Below are 18,604 nucleotides of genomic sequence, written 5' to 3' on the forward strand. Positions count from 1 at the left end.
TAAGGATTTGGGGGGAAAGTGTTTATGGGGGCACAGTTATTTTCTTCTGGGCAATACAAAAATTAATATGCTGAAATTATCACTCCCTATAAGAGACACTCTTGATCAGTCAGAAATAAACTTTCTCAAAGGAACATGCATGCATGGATATACAATTACGCACTTTTTCACATCTTCATTTGAAAGCTCCCCTTTCGTTTTTAGAACTACTGCCTGAAACCGAATTGTTAATAGATGTCTCCCAGGTTTACTCCATTTATTTTGGAATGTCATTAAAGGCATTTGTCTACAAGGGACAGAAAGATTCATTTTGTTTTGTCAAAGTTTTACTGCAGAATTGAAGAAAATCCCAGGGTTATATTCTAAACTGGATAATTTAAAAAAAGCTCATAGAAAAAGGTAATAACAACTGCTTCTACACTGCGCAAAGAAAATTATACCGGTTGATGTAATCACTAGGAAATGAGCTCAGCTTACAGGCACTTTTATCGTTATTCTTCATCCATGTACTGGTGCATTACTTGGCTTCTTCAAATATCCAAAAATAATAAATAAGTCGTATTTCCTCCACATTCGAACTCCCCCAATTCAAGACAAGAAGACTAAACTTACTCCGTGTCCTGAGCAAATAAAGCCATCTGTACTTCCGGGACAGGAACTGAAGTTAAAAGTATCCATTGAGAGACATCTGTGATCCCAGCATATTCTACTAGAACCACAGGGTGTCCCATCTTCTACATAACCCAGGTCTGCATCTTCCTCCAACTTCACATGACCACCACTACAAATAGAGTAAGAAGGTTTAGTTAATGAAAACATTTTACCAAATAAAAATCATTTTGAACTAAATTCAACCGTATTATTCTATACTAAGATATTATGCCCATCGGTATCTGTACAAGTCTTAGTAGATCACTATGTATGTGTAGGTGACCTTGCCTGGCCATGGAAGTTAAGATGGATCAGTCCATGGAATATCAGGGTTGTAAGGACAACTTCATGGATTGTTAGCTTGCTGCGATGAAAAGCAACACATACAATAAAGCTATGAGCTATACTGTGGGAACATATTTTCACAGAAGATCACCTAGATGGGTAAGATTGGTTGAACATGATACAAGACAAAAAAGACAAATACCTTCGGGAAGGAATAATACAGAAAAAAGATGGTGCAGTTGTATAGGGAAACCAAGAAATCGTAACATTGATAATATGTGTAATGATCATGGAATAGAGCCACACATTCTGGAATAGACCCTTGAAAATATTACCAACAAAGCTGCAGGAATTGATGAAATACCAGTAAAATTGATTAAAATCTTCCAAAATGATGCAATTAAAGTTCTACTTGTAGTTCATAAGCCAACTATGGAAAAGATCATTCTAATATCCAAATTAGACAGTGCTGATGAATATTCAAATTGTTGAACAACTGCATCTATTTCACATATTAGATAGATAATGCTTGATTTTGCTGTCCAGGCTTCAACAAAATATTTAATGAGAATTTTCCGATGCCAAATACAGAAGAGGCAGAGACACCTGAGTTCACATCACTTGAAAGTTCCAAAACATATCTATTTTTTTCTTTGTTGATAGAGATATTTGACTACACCACAAATTGTGAGTAGTTGTTAAAAATATGAGTATACTGTACCAAGTCACCTCTCCATCCTATTGATGAACTTGTAGGATAACCAGAAAGCAATAATTAGAGCAACTACATAGTTTCAAATTGAAAAAGAAGTGTGCCTAGATTGTATATCATCACCTTAATTAATTTATATGCATAATATATTACTAAAAATTCTGGACTAAAAGAAAGAAATAGAAAGTAGACTTTAAAGTGTTAGGAGAAACATTACCTCATATATACTAGTACTTTATAACTTAGATGGTTGAAAATATAGTGAATTTAATTAACTTTAGTTAAAAGAAGAGCAATGAACACAGCTAGTCTACTGCTCAGTATTTGGGGAAGGGAAGGTTAGGCGAGCCCAGTGTAAAAGGTTAGAGGAGGTGAGGAAATAATTAATTATCTATAAAATAACTAATTTTATCTTTTTTTAAATCTAAGATAAAAAATACAATAGCCATAAAATACAGAGATATCTGTTGCCAAAGATTACCTGCAATTGAAAGTTTTTCCCAAATTTTGGAGAGAAATAGATGTGATTTCGCCATCAAGCTCTCCAAGTCTTGGAATATTAGAGACAATGTTAGAACACAGTAGATATCCACAAAGAACATCTCTAGGGGAAAAAAAATATTAAGCAAGTTGTTATTTTTAAAAAAGCCTTAAAAACATTTTTAACTATAATTTCCTACTCCAAAAAATACTCTAGGCCGGTGTTTCTCAACCTTTGCAACTTGAAGATGTGTGGACTTCAACTTCAGCTTTGCTGGCTGGGGAATTCTGGGAGTTGAAGTCCACACATCTTCAAGTTGCCAAAGTTGAGAAACGCTGCTCTAGGCTACAGGACTCTATAGACTTGTGTTCAGAAGTACAATCTTAATGCTATTCATAGCAACTAAACACAACCTGCCATTAATATTAATGGAGTATCAAGATCTGCTGTAAACAAAGTCACAAGATTCTAATCAGCCAATTTAATAATTATTCATTAGAGAAGGAGCACTAGGAGAACAAAGATTCTACAAGAAATGTAGGGAGAATAAGAATCACCATTACATAGATTAGCATGAAAGTTTAAAAGTGAAAAAGAATATTTTTAAAGAAGCTTATGAACCATGATAGAATACAAACACAAATACTATATTATGCAAGCAGAGTGGGCTTAACTTACTCATTCTTGCACTGAATCCAAGTATCTTTGTCTCTGCCACAGCTACCTTTCTCTGTTCCTTCTATATTTAATCTTTCATAGCAATATTTATCAGCTGATGTCACTTCTGCACACAAAATATATTTAAAAAGATAATGATGTGTGGTTGGAGTTAGAAATTCAACATTGTAAATGTAAATATTCATGTTAAAGCCACATATTATATGCTCTCAATTATTTTTCTTATAGTCGTATAAAAATAAAATATAAAAAACTGCTGGAGCATAAAAAACACACAAGAATTTGTATCTAAAATGATGCCATCTAACCTAGTCTTTGCCAACCTGATATCTTTATTTGCACTCAACCTAATGTTCCATTATGCCATAGTCAGCATGCCAGAAATACTGAAAGGAAAAGGAAATGAAAGAGAAAATGCTTTATCTAGTTCTATTGAATTTATTTTTTACTCCAGTTTATAGTGTTTTACAGATTTACCTGATGGCTGAAAGTCTTCTGGCTCCATATATATGAATTATAATAAATTCAGAACATAGATAAATAGGTTCTCCGTTAGGGAAAACTAATGGGAAAAAGAACTGAAGAGGGGGGAATTTCTAATTAGACTAAAAAGAATGGAAGACAGAAAAAACCAACACGCTTAATGAAACTTTGAAAACACCTAGGAGTATAAAGAGGACCAAGTCAAAATGAAAGTTTTCCTGGAACTGGAGAATGGCATCAGGAAAAGAATTTGCTGCGGTAGCCAAATGATGCTAAGAACAACAAGGACTTTTAGATAAGATAAATTCCTTAAATTTTCTTTAGATAAGACAGAGAAAAATTCATCAGTTGCTCAGAGAAAATGGCAAAATGCAATAGATACAAAAGTTAAAGGTTCTCTTTGCACATATGTGCTAGTTGTTCCCAGTTCTAGGAGGCAGTGCTCATCTCCGTTTCAAAGCCAAAGAGCCAGTGCTGTTTGAAGACATCTCCAAGGTCGTGTGGCCGGCATGACTAAACGCCGAAAGCGCACAGAGCAATGTTACCTTCCCACCAAAGATGGTCCCTATTTTTCTACTTGCATTTTGTACGTGCTTTCAAACTGCTAGGTTGGCAGAAGCTGGGATAAGTAACGGGAGGGCACTCCATTACGTGATTCAAACCGTCGAACTGCCAACCTTTCTGATCGATAAGCTCAGCATCTTAGCCACTGAGCCACCGCGTCCTTCATGCAATAGATAAGGATGTGCAAAATTCATCAATTCAGAAATGGAACATTTTTGAGAACTCCAGATTATTCCATTCCTCCCTCTGGATCATTGGATGATTAGGCAGTTTCTGAAAGTAAGTTTAGTGGTTTGAATTTTCGTAGAAATGGATTACACAGAGTTGTTCTGGATCTCAACTATCTCCAGACCATTTCAATTCAGTGCTTTTTAAGAGAATCTATTTCCAATAACTGCCAAACCACCTCTTGAACAATGAAATCTGGTAAAGTTCTGGAAAGGTACCACATTTTGGGAGGAGGAAGAAACATATAATACGTATACATGGTATACCTAATCAACATTAATACCTAATCAACGAGTTTTCAAAAGAAGCAAAAACACACAATTTCAAGATATTACTCACTATCTCCCCATATGTATTTACACTGTCTGTCTCTTGTTTTGCATCTTCCTCCAAAACAAATGCCCTAAAGAAAAATGTTAGAAAGTAATCACCATATTTTGTAAATATTTGTTCAATAAACAACCATTGCTTATCTATTTTTCTATCTAGGAAGTAAACATATTCAGGCATGTGCTGCCAAAGTAAGTTTGACTGTGTTTAGTGAGATTCAGGATTGCAACTTAACATAAAATTTATTCAGGTTTATAAATTGTTAATTTCAAATGCTTAAAGATTCAAAACAGAATGCCACCAGATCCAGAAAAGTGATTTATTTGATTAATGTATATGATCTTGGTCTCACAACTCTGAGTGGCATACAACAATTTCCTTTCTCTACTTATTGTTACAGAGGAACAGAGATGATACTGAATACATAGGTATTTCTGTGCCGTGTATTTTGCTTAAACATTCTCAAGAATTATGGCTCCAAGTTTTCATTTTCTGCAAAAAAACAGTGGAACTGAGTACAAATTATTGTAAATTCACAGAACAAGAACTGTAAACAAGAACCTCTAAGGGCTGTAATTGCTGTTACTGATTGGATTTAGGACTGAGTGCTCTCACTTACTAATTCAACGTTGGGCAGCTTCCCAAAATCATAAATACCTAGCACAACATATCTGAATGCAACCTTCTTTCCTGCCAGTAAATTCATTTAGATTTGAACTGATGGTTTTTTAAAAAAATAATTAATAATTACTACCTTCTTAATATATCAAATAGCTTAGAACAGTATCATGCTTCCAAGAGAAATTCAATTACCCTATTTATATTTAGCTGTCTTTTGTTCAATGGATTTAAAGCATTTTAAAAAACAAATCCTGTTCATAGTATTTTTGCAGTCTGTCTGAACTCCCATAATTGTCGCAAAGTCCTTTGATATTTTGAAACTCTCTTTTATCCTAACTAACTAGATTCCCAATATGACGCCTAAGAGCAACAACGTGACTGCCAATATATTCTTCAAAACTTGTGTGAAGTGAATGCAATACTTTATTTATTATTATTTTTAATTAACAATAACAAATATGTGTTCATATGCTACAAAACATCAGTGCCAAGCAACCATCACTGGGCCAGGCGGCCCTATGGCTTCTGTTTCATAGATCAGAAAATGAAATGAATTGCTCCATCTTGTGATTGGTGGTTAGTAGGTCCTATGCTGAATATTAAACCCTTGGACAAGATGAAGAAAATAAAACAGCAGAGATTGCATGTTTTTTAATGATAGTTTATATAAACTTGTATGTTGTATGAGGAATTCCTTTGAATCATTTGAAAAAATTATTTCCAATTCTTACTTATATTCAAATACATTTCAGTTTCCGGTTCTTGCAGCCTGTGCTGAGTTGTCTTTATGAGATAAGCTGTGAACAGACGTCTTCTATGTCTTGATTATTTATGTCTATTTTTTCTTCAATTTTCATAACCTGTTACAATGAGGATTGCTAGGTGATCCATCACTGGACTTCTGAAGAATACAATTCAAACACATTGTAATCCTCAGAGGTCCAATGATCTCCATTCACTAAAATCTCACTCTTTGTGTCTGCTATCTCCCTCCTTCCTGATGTGAATTTTGTCACATGCAGTGGTGGGATTCAGCTGGTTCGCACAGGTTCGGTAGAACCGGTAGCTAACTTTTTGTGAAGTTCAGCAAATCAACTGAATAGCATGCCTCCCCTTGCCTGGCCCCACCTTGCCCTTCTCCTCCTAGCCACCACTCGCTTCGCTGCCCAGTCACTCACTCGGCCACCCAGCTGCTCATCCAGGCCAGTGACAAGGAGTCGCAAGGAGGGGAGGGGTGAGGCATGGCCAGGCATGGCAAGGAGAGGCTGGGCAAGGCGAGGTGCCCCTCGACATGAGTGATGTCGAGTTGGCCCTGCCCACTCAGCCACCCAGACATGCTTACTCAGCCAGTCAGGCCAGAGAACTGGTGGCTAAATTATTTGAATCCACCACTGGTCACATGGTCTATCAGAGGAAGATGTGCAGCCTTTTAGGGGGAACTTCTCCAAGGGAAATTATGTTGCTTACAGTTCCACGACATTTATGATCCTTTAGGCATTCTCACTCCCTGGGCTATTTAACATAGACAGTATATTCCCTTCCCAAGGAAGGTTTCTATAGTAAACTGGATCTAGAAAGAGGGTCATTTATGTCTACTGTCCATGAGAGATCTCATTGACTTTGTTGGGATTGCTAAACATCTTGAAGTTTTCTGAGGTTTTAGGTACTGAAAGGAGATGAGCATCCATGGAAAGAATGGAAGAGAAATGCCATCCATGATATTGAGTTTATGCAGATGATGCTAACTTTGAAGCTTAATCAGACTATGAGATCTCATCATCTGAACATCAAGCTCCATGTAGCTGGCAAACATACATTTTCAATGCCAGTCAGGAGTGAAAATATAACCTTTAAAACTGTAACAGTAAATTCTTGGGCTGACATATAGTGAGCCAGTTAAGTCAGAGGCTCTTTCAAATGATTTCTTACCACAACCCTCATATATAGGCTGTACTGCCTCTTCTCACTCCAACTTATCCTTCCTGCCTCCTTCCCACAGCCTTGCATACTGAAAGCAGATGACAAGCTGCAAGATGGTCATCTTTCTATCATTTGGCAGAATGAGCAGGCTTTTGTGTTATTATGGGTTCACAATAATGGTGAGGCATTGTAAGCTTCTGACCGGTTCTATGGCCATCTCAAAAGAGTATTGTTAGCACAATATATATTGTTTTATATATTTAATACTATTTATATTGAAAGAGAAATGCTTATGAATTCCAACATCCCATTTTGGTCGAACTGCTGATTGCTAAGGCTTTGAGAAGAATTTTCCATTTGATCAGAAGCACACAGGTTATGACTTCAAAGCCAGAAGCTATTTACTAGAGTTGTACTGCCATCTGGTGGTCATCATTGAAATACATTTTATCTTTCCATTCTAAGCAGAACCAGTTATAAATTTCAACAAGTCCAACTTGTTCAGCTTTTTAATTTTTCTTCATATAGGGATTTTTTAAAGCCATTTTAACCATTAACCATTAAAAATCATTAATGCATCAATTTTGTAAAGCCAACATGCATAATGAGTGCTACATATTTAAGACTGTATCTGTTAGCATAATGTCACACAGCAAATGAAGGGGTATTTTTTTTTCTTGGTTACAGACCTTGCTGAAATATATTTTGCATTCTAATTAGCGAGAGAAAAGAGATACAATAATAAACATGTGGAATTGAGCCAAACAATGAACATACAATAGGGTCATGAATAATCAGAGGAACAAACTTAACTGAAGCGTTAACTGAAATTTTTTTCTTCAGCAACAGAAAACCAATTGGTGAGGTACATGACCCAATATTTAAACTCAAGTCACATGTTTATTCTTTTCATTGTAAGAAGAAAGTATCAGTCTAGTATTGAAGGCTCCCATTGTACCAATCAATTACAGATAGGACTCTTTGGTGGAAACCATGAATGCAACAACCTTTCAGAATCTCAGCTTGGTTTTAGGATACAATCTGCCTTATATTCTGATAATAAAAATCGAATACATTGTACATACCTGTTCATTATCACATGAATACCCATCTATTTTGTAGAGATTTGGAGAGCACTAAAGATAAAGCAGAATGAATTAAATAATCAACCCTGTGATAACTGTAATATCTAAAATTAATTTTTAAAAGTTTTCCAAATCTTGCTTTTCATTAAATATAAGTAGTCCCCAACTTACAATCATTTATTATTGTAAAAAAGTTACAATGACACTGGGGAAAATGTAACATGACTATTTTTCACATTTACAACTATTGCAGCATCTCCATTGACATATTATCAAAATTCAGACATTTGGCAACTGATTTTATGGTGTTGCAGTGTCCCAGGTTCATGTGATCAATTTTTGCAACCTTCTCACAAGCAAAGTCAATGGGAAAGCCAGATTCATTTAACAACCATGTTACTAGCTTAACAACTGCATCAATTCACTTAACAACCAAGGTTAAGAAAAATCATAAAATGGGGCAAAATTCACTTAACGAATGTCTTACTTGACAACAGAAACTTTGAGCTCAATTGATGTTGTAGGTTGAGGACTACCTGTAAAAAGTCTCCAAAAATTATGTTTTCCATTTTTTTAATGAGCTTTACCTGACTAGAGTCCCCTTTGCATGTCTCTGGAATGTCACAATCATTTACAGCTTCTCTGCACACCACACCTTTAAGTTCAAACTGAAATATAAAAAGTAACATTTGGAGACATTTACCATATATATTTACAATTGTTTGAATACATATACATATACATATACATATACATATACATATACATATACATATACATATACATATACATATACATATACATATACATATACATATACATATACATATACATATACACATACACATACACATACACATACACATACACATACACATACACATATATATAAGTAATGTTTTTACTTCTAGTTTACTGGAGATTCTCAATACCACTCCCATAATTAAAGATATGATTCTCAAATGTTCAGTTTAAGATTTTCAGTCTTTAAAAAAAAATCAATTTATTGGTTGATAATCTGTAACAACAAGATCAGCACACAATGCTGACATTGTTTTTTGTATCAACAATCATATGCTTGGAATATCTTCATGGTTCCAGAGTTCAGTTCTTGTGTAATTAAATTGTATAATCATAAAGAAACGTATTTCACCAGAATCATAAAAACAGCCAGTGTACTCTACTTTATAGTGTAGTGATTAAGGTATTAGACTGCAACATGCATAGAAATAAAAAGTAAAAAAAATCCTTGATTGCCCTTTGATATTTTGTATGGCAGAGTTTATATATTTTGGCATTGTACTGAATGAGACTATTTTTAAATCATTTCATTATCTCACTTTTTCGTTTTTGTTGCCATGTATTTTGAGAGCCAGGAAAGTCAGCAGTTGCAGTCGTTTAGTTTACACTATGATGCTAACCAGGTGCACCATGAGGAGGCAACTAATTTCATACCACAACTGGAAGATTCAAATCCAGGAAGCCCCCACTGGCACTTGAACAGCACCTGCCCAACAACTTTTAACATTGATTCCCAATGGAAAGCCAAAATGGATCTCTGTACACCCAGACAAAGGAAGATATATAAATGACCTCACCCCCAAAAATGCCAATGTACAATCCTGAATAGGATTCCTACCTCACATGGGGTCTACAAGGACTCTCTGTGTGAATGGGGCATAGTGCAACTTCCATGTCAAACTGTAGATCACATCATGACCAGCTAAGCTGAGGGCATATAACAGTTCAGTATCTGATTTTTTCTTTCATATAAACAATGTTGCGCTTCAATGGTTAGATGCCCTAGACGTTGGTATTTGAATATAAATCTTTTCAACATTTATATTTTATTGTATTTAATTAATCTGGATCCATAATGGCAAACCTACGGCACATGTGCCACAGGTGGCAGGCAGAGCCCTCTCTGCAGGCACGTGAGCTGTCGCCCCAGCTCAGCTCCACCATGCATGTCTGCACACCTCCTGCCAGCCAGCTAATTTTTGGGTTTGGTTTGGTTTGGTTTATTGGATTTATAAGCCGCTCTTCTCCCAAGGACTCAGGGCGGCGTACAACATTAAAAGAAACACATATTACAATTTTTTTTAAAAAAAATGAAATAGAATATCCAAAACAAACCCAATTAAGATTAACAGTAACATTTTTTAAAAACAAATTTCATTAAAATTAACAATAATAAATAATTTATTTTGTTTTGTTCAGGCCAGGCTGGCTTGATGGAAAAGCCAGCTTTTTAGGGCACATCGGAAGGACCGGAGGTCGGGGATTATACAAAGCTCCGGGGGCAGCTCATTCCAGAGGGAAGGCGCTCCCACAGAGAAGGCTCTTCCCCTGGGGGTCTCTAGCCGACACTGTCTGGCCGACGGCACCCTGAGGAGGCTAACTCTGTGGGATCGCACTGGATAGTGGGAGGCTACCGGTGGCAGTAGGAGATCTCGCAGTTATCCTGGGCCTAAGCCATGGAGTGCTTTAAAGGTCATAATTAGTACCTTGAATCGCACCCAGAAGACAACTGGCAATCAGTGCAGGCTGCCTAAAAGGGGTGTAACATGGGAGCACCTAGGTGTCCCCATGATAACTCACACAGCCGCATTCTGGACCAGTTGAAGCCTCCGGGTGCTCTTCAAGGGCAGCCCCATGTAGAGAGCGTTACAGTAGTCCAGGCGAGAAACGACGAGGGCATGAGTGACTGTGCACAGAGCATCCCGATCCAGGAAGGGGCGCAACTCATGTACCAGACGAACCTGGAAAAAGCCCCCCCTGGTCACGGCCATCAGGTGTTCTTCTAAACTAAGCTGCATATCCAGGAGGACTCCCAGATTGCGGGCCCTCTCTGAGGGGGCTAAAATTTCTCCCCCTATCATCAAAGATAGAACAAGATGCACAAATCAGGATGACGGAAACCACAGCCACTCAGTCTTGGAGGGATTGAGCTTGAGCCTGTTCCTCCCCATCCAGATCCGCATAGCCTCCAGGCATTGGGGCATCACGTTGAGGGCATTATTTTGGTGGTTTGGGGTAGAGATGAAAAGTTGGGTATAATCAGCATATTGATGATACCGTACCCCAAAACCACGGATGATCTCACCCAGTGGTTTCATATATATGTTGAACAGGAGGGGTGAGAGAACCAACACCTGGGGCACCCCACAAGTGACGTGCCTCGGGGTCTATCCCTGCCCTCCAGTCAACACAAACTGTGATCGATCCGACAGGTAGGAAGAGAACCATTGAAAAACAGTGCCCCCCACTCCCAACCCCCGAGTCATCACAGTAGGATACCATGGTTGATGGTATCGAAAGCCACCAAGAGGTCTAATAGAACCAGGACAGAGGAGCAGCCCCTGTCCCGGGAACACCAGAGATCATCGACCAACGCGACCAATGCCGTCTCTGTGCTGTATCCGGGCCTGAAACCCAACTGAAACGGATCCAGGTAGACAGCCTCATCCAGATACTGGGGAAGCTGACATGCTACCGCACTCTCAACAACCTTCGCTTTGTTGGAGACCGGACGATAGTTGGCTAAAGAAGCTGGGTCCAGGGAAGGCTTCTTAAGAAGGGGCCTCACCACCACTTCCTTCAAGGCGGTGGGAAAGAACCCCTCTCTCAATGAAGCATTGGTAATTGCCTGGAGCCAGCCTCGTGTCACCTCCCGGGAAGCCGAGACTAACCAAGAGGGACACGGGTCCAGCACACAACTGGCAGCACTGAGTCTCCCCATAATCCTGTCCATGCCCTCGGGGGTCACAGGATCAAACTCATTCCAGATGGTCTCTACAAGATTCATCCCCGTCAACTCGCCTGAATCTACCCAGTCAGAGTCCAAACCAGAGTCCGGATCTGAGTGATTTTATCCTGCAGATACTGAACAGATTCTTCAGCCCTACCCTGCAAGGGGTCTTTCCCAGTTCCTTGGTTAAGTAAGGAGCAGGTCACCCTAAACAAGGTGGCTGGGCAGTTATCTACGGACGGAATTAGAGCAGAAAAATGTTGCTGTTTTGCCACTTTTATCGCCACTAGGTAGGATTTAATATGAATTCTTACTAGTGTTCGATCAGATTCAAACCGGCTGGCCCTCCAACCAGTCTCTAGGCATCTTTTCTGGCATTTCATCTCCCGGGGCTCCACAGTAAACCAGGGAGGTACCCAGGATTGACACCGGGTCAGAGGCCGCAAAGGCACAACACGATCCAAAGCCTCAGTGGCCACCCTATCCCAGGCTTCCACTAGGGCTTCGGTCGAGTTATGAGCAAGGGATTCAGGGAAAGTCCCAAGCTCCATCAGGAATCTTTCAGGGTCCATCAGGCACCTGGGACAGAATCATCTAGTCGGTTCCGCCTCCCTGCGGAGAGGGGTAGCAGTATGGAAGTTAAGCCTGATGAGGAAATGATCCAACCATGACAAGGGTTGGATAGAAATATCCCCTAAATCTAGATCATTCATCCACTGCCCAGAGACAAAAATCAGGTTGAGCGTGTGTCCCCCATTATGGATGGGGTCTTAAATTAACTGAGTTAGATCCATAGTCGTCATGGAAGCCATGAACTCCCGAGCTGACTCGGATGTCTCGCCAATGGAAGGCAGATTGAAATCCCCCAGGATCATAAGCCTGTGGAAATCAACCGCCAATCCAGCTAACACATCCAGCAGCTCCGGCAGGGCCGATGAAACATAGCAGGGAGACAGGTACGTAACAAAAAGGCCCACCTGAACTCCAAGGTCCCATTTCACAAAAAGGGACTCACATCGGCTATCTGAGGCACAGTGACCTCCTGAGGTCCGAAACGTTCCCTAATAACCACCGCCACGCCCCCACACCCCTGCCCTGGACTCTCGGCTGCTGAAACGCCCGGAAGCCTAGTGGGCATAACTCACTAAGGGGAACACCCCCCTCATGGCCCAACCAGGTCTCCGTAATGCACACCAGGTCCGGTCTACTCTCTTGTATGAGGTCGTAAATGAGGGGAGCCTTTTGTACCACGGGCCTGGCATTAAGCGACACCAACCAGAGACCAGGATCCTGTAATCCCAGGGGTGTAAGAAGGATGATGAGGGTTGGAACGTGCAATCGCTCTTAAACAGTGAACCCACATCCCCCAAACATAATTTGGCCCTCGGCCCCCACCATATCTGCCTCTCCCACAAACAGTAGAGATGGTAAACCCCCCAATGGAATGGCTTAATGTCTCCCCCGGAATCCCAACCCTTCCCAGCACTCCCGACCCGCATCCCTTAGTTAACTCTGGCCTGTGCCCTGGCAGACTCCCCCCCAAACCTGTCTGAGCCATCCAAATCAACCCCCCTGCTCCCCCCTTAAAAATTTGATTTAAACACCCCTGTAAAAAAAACCTAAGAAGTCTCTTCTTCGCATGCCGCCTCTCGGGATCCCAAGATCTGTCATTAAGGAAGCATCTTGATAGTCAAGAAGGCCATCCCCAGGAAAGGGGGAGTTCCCGAAGGGAATAAAGTTCTGTCACAGTATAACATAGAGGAGAGTGTGGCATCAACCAGACGGGATGATATCACGGGGAGATGGAACGAGAAGATGACATGTCCATGGGAGGGGGGCAGCCGACAGTGTTCAGGGGGGGTAGCGGGAAGCTTATGTCTATCATAATAATGGTCAGTGTTAAGGATAATATGTAAGAGTAACAGCCAGATGTCAAAAACGCAGCAGATGATGAATTGCGAGGTGGTGAAACGGCCAGTAATGGCGGTGATGAGGACAGCAGTGGCAGTAGCGGCTGTTCCAACACATTCTCTGCCACACATTCACGATGGGCAGGGTGCAGGCGGAAGACGCACATGCATGCATGGGGGTGGGGGGACCCTCGTGCATGCATAGGGACAAGGGGAGTGCAAGGACAGAGCCACCCCCCCATGGTCCATTTTTGGTCCAAGGAGGTTGTAGGGAGGCCTAGTAGGCCCAAAATCGAGTGGGGGGGTCACGTGTGCATGCACAGGAGAGGAGGGGGACCAAAGGGGGGGCACATGCATATGCGCAGGGCGGCACACGGGGGTGTCATGCACCCATTGTGTTATGGGTGCAGGGGGCACGCGCTTTCAGCACACGACAACAAAAAGATTAGCCATCACTGATCTAGATGAAATGTCAGTATATATTACTAGTCCACCTATGATATGCCATATGCTAAATAAATAATTTCATAATCATAATAAAGATGGGTTCCTTCCCCCCCCCCTAAGTCATTTCAATACGTACCTGACATTTTCTACAACAAAGTCCATTACTGCATTGAGAGTTAGCAGTTAGAGTGCAGGAACTGCAGCAATCTTCACCTTCAGCATGACATTCCTAGGGAATGGAACCAATGGTGAAACAGCAGTTTGACCGAAACGTGCTGCAGCTTGGCCAGAAAACTGTGGAGATGCTTGCTACTCAAAATTTCACTTGTCTCCCTACTCTGGGCATAATGCACACTTCAGATTACAAAGAAAACAACAGTATTTTGATAGCATGAGGGAGAACGCCAGAAAAGAACTTATAATAATAGGCTTGGAAGGGACTTAGGATGTCCTCTAGTCCAACTGCCTGCTCATTTCAGGAGAACCTATACTATTCCAGATTTCTTTAGGCTTGACGGGATGGATATACATGATCGCAGAAAAAAATAACAGAATAACAGAACAGAATAATAGAGATGGAAGAGACCCAAGATGTCCTCTAGTCCAACACCCCACCTAAGCAAGAGATTCTACACCATTTTGGACAAATGTCTGTCCAATCTCTTCTTAAAAACCTCTTGTGATGTAGCACCCACAACTTCAGGAGATAAGCTGTTCCACTGATTAATTATTTTCATTGTCAAGAAGTTTCTCCTTGGTTCTAGATTGTGTCTTTTCTTGACACAAGTTTTCATCCATTGCTTTTTGTCCTGCTTTAGAAGAAGAATAGGTTGTGGTATTAGCACTTCACATGATCTTGATTAGGTTGTGGTATTAGCACTTCACATGATCTTGATTCTATCCATCTGTTAATGCAGCCTATGACTGCATTTTCTTTTCTTTCTTGTTTTGGTGACTTCAGCACACTACTGGCTAATAATTAAGTGGTTGTCCACTGGGATTCCTCGATCCTCTCACAGTTACTACTATTGAGTCAGGTTTCACATATTCTATACCTGCCATTTGGTTTTTCATGCCTAAATGTAAAACATTACTTTTCTCACCACTGAATTTCATTTTGTTAGATAGAGCTCAATGTTCAAGTTTGTCAAGATCCTTCTATATCTCAAGCCTGTCTTCTGGAGTTTTGGCTATTCCTGCCAGCTTGGTGTCATCTGCAAATTACAAGTTCCTCTTCTATCCCTAAATCATTTATGTAGATGTGAATGAGTACTGGACCTAAGACAACCTTAAGGACTATATGTTGAGTGTCATTTGTCAGCCAGTTCTATCTGGTGATGCTCTCTATTCCACATTTTTCTAACTTACAAAGAAATAGGTTGTGGTCTACCTTGTCAAATGCCTTACTGAAATCCAAGTATACTATGTCCACAGTATTTTACTGATCCTTTAATTTAGTCACTTTGTTAAAGAATGAAATAAGATTTGTTTAGTACATTGGGTTTTTAACAAATCCATGTTGGCCTCTGGTTATAACTTTGCTTGCTTTTAGGTCAGTGTTTCTCAACCTTGGCAACTTGAAGATGTCCGGACTTCAAGTTGCCAAGGTTGAGAAACACTGTTTAGGTGTTCACAAATATGTTGCTTAATTATCTGTTCAGAATATTCCTAAGTACTGATGTCAGGCTGATTGGTCTGTAGTTTCCTAGATCATTTTTTCCCTTTTTTGAGGAAGGAAGCAAAGAAGGAGCACATTGGAGTTAAAGATGGCATTAATTCAATTGTAATTTGTGTAGTATGACTGGATGAAAAGTAATACCCTCACCTCAATAAATTTAATTAGGACCATTGTAGGAAAATAGAAAAATAATGCTTTAAGTGAGTTTTTAATTTTACCTGTGTTTTTTTCTCCACATAAGCAGATTTGTTACACTTCACATTGTTACATTTCTTTCACACTTCTGCAAATGACGGACACGCTTCCTAAAGCTGTCACAAAATGTCTCTGGGCTGTCTCTTTAGCCAGGATCATTCTTTCTAATTTTTCAATTTTTCATCTGTTTCAGTGAAATAAATACCCAGGAAGGGAAAATTTTGTGAAATGAGTGGCACCAAAACTGTATAATACACGGAGTAAAACACTGAGCTCCAGTTTTGCAATTGCTTCTTGGATAATTCATGAGGTATTGGATCTTATATTGTCATACTGCAGCAAAATTTTCTTGTTGCACTTCTGAACTCTTGTTTAAAATTTGCCTCAAAGTCTTTGAGTATTAAAATGCAGCACTCTTAGTTGATTATCGTACTAGGCAACAATGAAGCCCATCTGAATAATAGCACTTGCACCTCAAAAAAATGACAACTATAAGTTTTCCTATTGAATCCTGTGTTTTGAATTTTTGTTTCCATAGGTGAAGTTTTGTGATAATATTTATTTCACGGCTGATACTTTGCTTCTGGATCATAATGAGGAGTCTATGTTTCATTCACTGTCACAAAGCTGTGAAGAAAATCCTCATTTTGGTTTTTGAAGAATAATTGCTTGCAAATTGCAACTCTTCAAATTTTCCTCTCTACCATTAGAGTGCAAAGAACTCATTTTTCACAAACTATTCAATATTGAAGAACTTATCTAAAACCATTAGAAAGAGCCTCTTAACTAGAATAGAAGAGCTGCCTCTAATTAGCTATGTAATGTTAAATTTACCGATTGAGCGCCACAATCACATTCTTCCCCAGTTTCAACAAAACCATTACCACATTCTGGGGGATCCAGGAGCTACAATACAAAAAGAAGAAAGCATTAAAAATGTAACATATTAGTATCTTGCCATGCATGATGACAGATGGTAGAGGATCATTATTTCAATGGCAGAAAAGATGTACTGTAGATATAATTATAGAAATGGGTGCTATATATCTCCCTGTATACAAGTCTTGATTTTCACATTTTCATTTAATGAGGAAAAAATTTCCAGGACCACAATAAGCCATTGCACCCTGCTATAGTAACACAAAAATGTTTTTTTTTTAAATAAAAAATCAGGCTTAGTATGTAGTGTTTCAAGGATGGAAGTCTATGATATTCAAAAATTATTGCAAGAATTAGAATAAAATTTAAGAAAGAATATCAGTAATTGCCAAGTATAATATCCAGGTCCATATTTATAGTGAAGCTTTATTTTTATATGTACATTTGATATAAAAACCTCCTATTTCTGAGTTGAAGATTTTACTTTGTTAGTCTGGTTTTAGTGTATTTGCTCCTGAATTTTTAAATATTAGTCCTCACATATTAGCTGTGGATTCTTAGTAGGAGAACTGATTGAAATTAAAGGTTTTTTTCTGTGATCAATTACTATTTTTGGATAGCTACATCATTTAGAGATGAAATGCCATTCTTGATCAAAATAATTTGGGCATCTTGATTTCTAAAATGCTTAGGAAAATCACTAATAATAATAATCTGGCTGACTGTGAAACCAACCATAATAAGCATTATTATAATAACTTCCATATGTTTACTATCAAACACTTCAGTTAAGCATTTCAACACAACTGTCATGAGACTGTTAAATTAAGAACTGAAAGAAAAATTTGCAAACAAAATTATTTTTGTTTTTACCTTGGAAGGCTTGTTGTAAAGGCAGGCTCCACCACCATTATTTAAAAATTCATGGTATTCCTCAATATCACATTTGGAGAACTTAGTTGGAAGATAATAACTGCGATCCAAAAAAAAAAAAAAAGTCAGTTCATTTCTACAAAATTAAAAAGAAATTTCATTCTGCAGCTGGGCCAATAAGTTATTTCATGACCAAATATAAAAAAAAATAGGAAAACTATCCATAACTCTAAATTTTCTGGAACAGTAGGCTAGATCATTTTAATTGAGCACTTCTTTTCTCTACATTCATACCTGAAAATTACATAATACATTTAAAAACATGTTTAAGTTGATGCAGAATGCAGTTGCAATCTTCAACTTGGGCTTTATTAATGCACAATTCTCTAAACTTCATACAAAAATATTCAAAGTTATACAGCAAATACAATATAGGCTTTCACCTGCTACTAAGATATATGAAACAAGTGTTATGAATGCAAGTGTCCAGTCAAATATCCTTGACCATATGTTATTTTCTTGATATAGAATTGCAGCCTAAACTTGCATTGTATTTTTCTCTGGGAGAACTATGAATACTGACAACATTGAGAACGTTTTGGGGAATACTTGTTTCTAGGCTAGACTCCTCAGTATCTGACAACAATCGTGACATGTCCTTTATAAGTCAAAGACTTTGTAGAAAGGGTATCTTTTCATATGCTGGGACCAGTAGTCAGGGTAGTATATTATCTTCTGAGAATACATCATATTACTCACCAGCCAGAGAGATTTTTAATCCAGAGAGCTTCATATGTCTTCCAGATTCAGATCTATACTGCTTCTGGAGTAGC

At 38.9% G+C, this 18,604-nt stretch overlaps 1 protein-coding gene across 4 annotated transcripts in view; it reads right to left on the minus strand.

The window, feature by feature from the left end:
• The window catches only part of ADAM22 (ADAM metallopeptidase domain 22), a 154,305-nt gene that overhangs the window by 28,355 nt on the left and 107,346 nt on the right, over window positions 1-18,604 (minus strand). For all 4 annotated transcript variants that reach the window (XM_087712637.1, XM_087712635.1, XM_087712636.1 and 1 more), the window contains exons 15-23: window positions 17,772-17,871; window positions 16,854-16,925; window positions 14,283-14,375; window positions 8,626-8,706; window positions 8,039-8,089; window positions 4,422-4,485; window positions 2,808-2,913; window positions 2,130-2,252; window positions 613-781 (exon numbers count right to left, since the gene is read on the minus strand). In XM_087712637.1, coding sequence (XP_087568763.1) covers window positions 613-781; window positions 2,130-2,252; window positions 2,808-2,913; window positions 4,422-4,485; window positions 8,039-8,089; window positions 8,626-8,706; window positions 14,283-14,375; window positions 16,854-16,925; window positions 17,772-17,871 — 859 coding nt within the window. The remainder of the gene's footprint in view (window positions 1-612; window positions 782-2,129; window positions 2,253-2,807; window positions 2,914-4,421; window positions 4,486-8,038; window positions 8,090-8,625; window positions 8,707-14,282; window positions 14,376-16,853; window positions 16,926-17,771; window positions 17,872-18,604) is intronic.

The sequence above is a fragment of the Thamnophis sirtalis genome, unplaced genomic scaffold, assembly GCF_051295495.1.
Source record: "Thamnophis sirtalis isolate CommonGarterSnake01/CBP01778 unplaced genomic scaffold, rThaSir2_p1.2 scaffold_4, whole genome shotgun sequence".
Taxonomy (NCBI): Eukaryota; Metazoa; Chordata; class Lepidosauria; order Squamata; family Natricidae; genus Thamnophis; species Thamnophis sirtalis.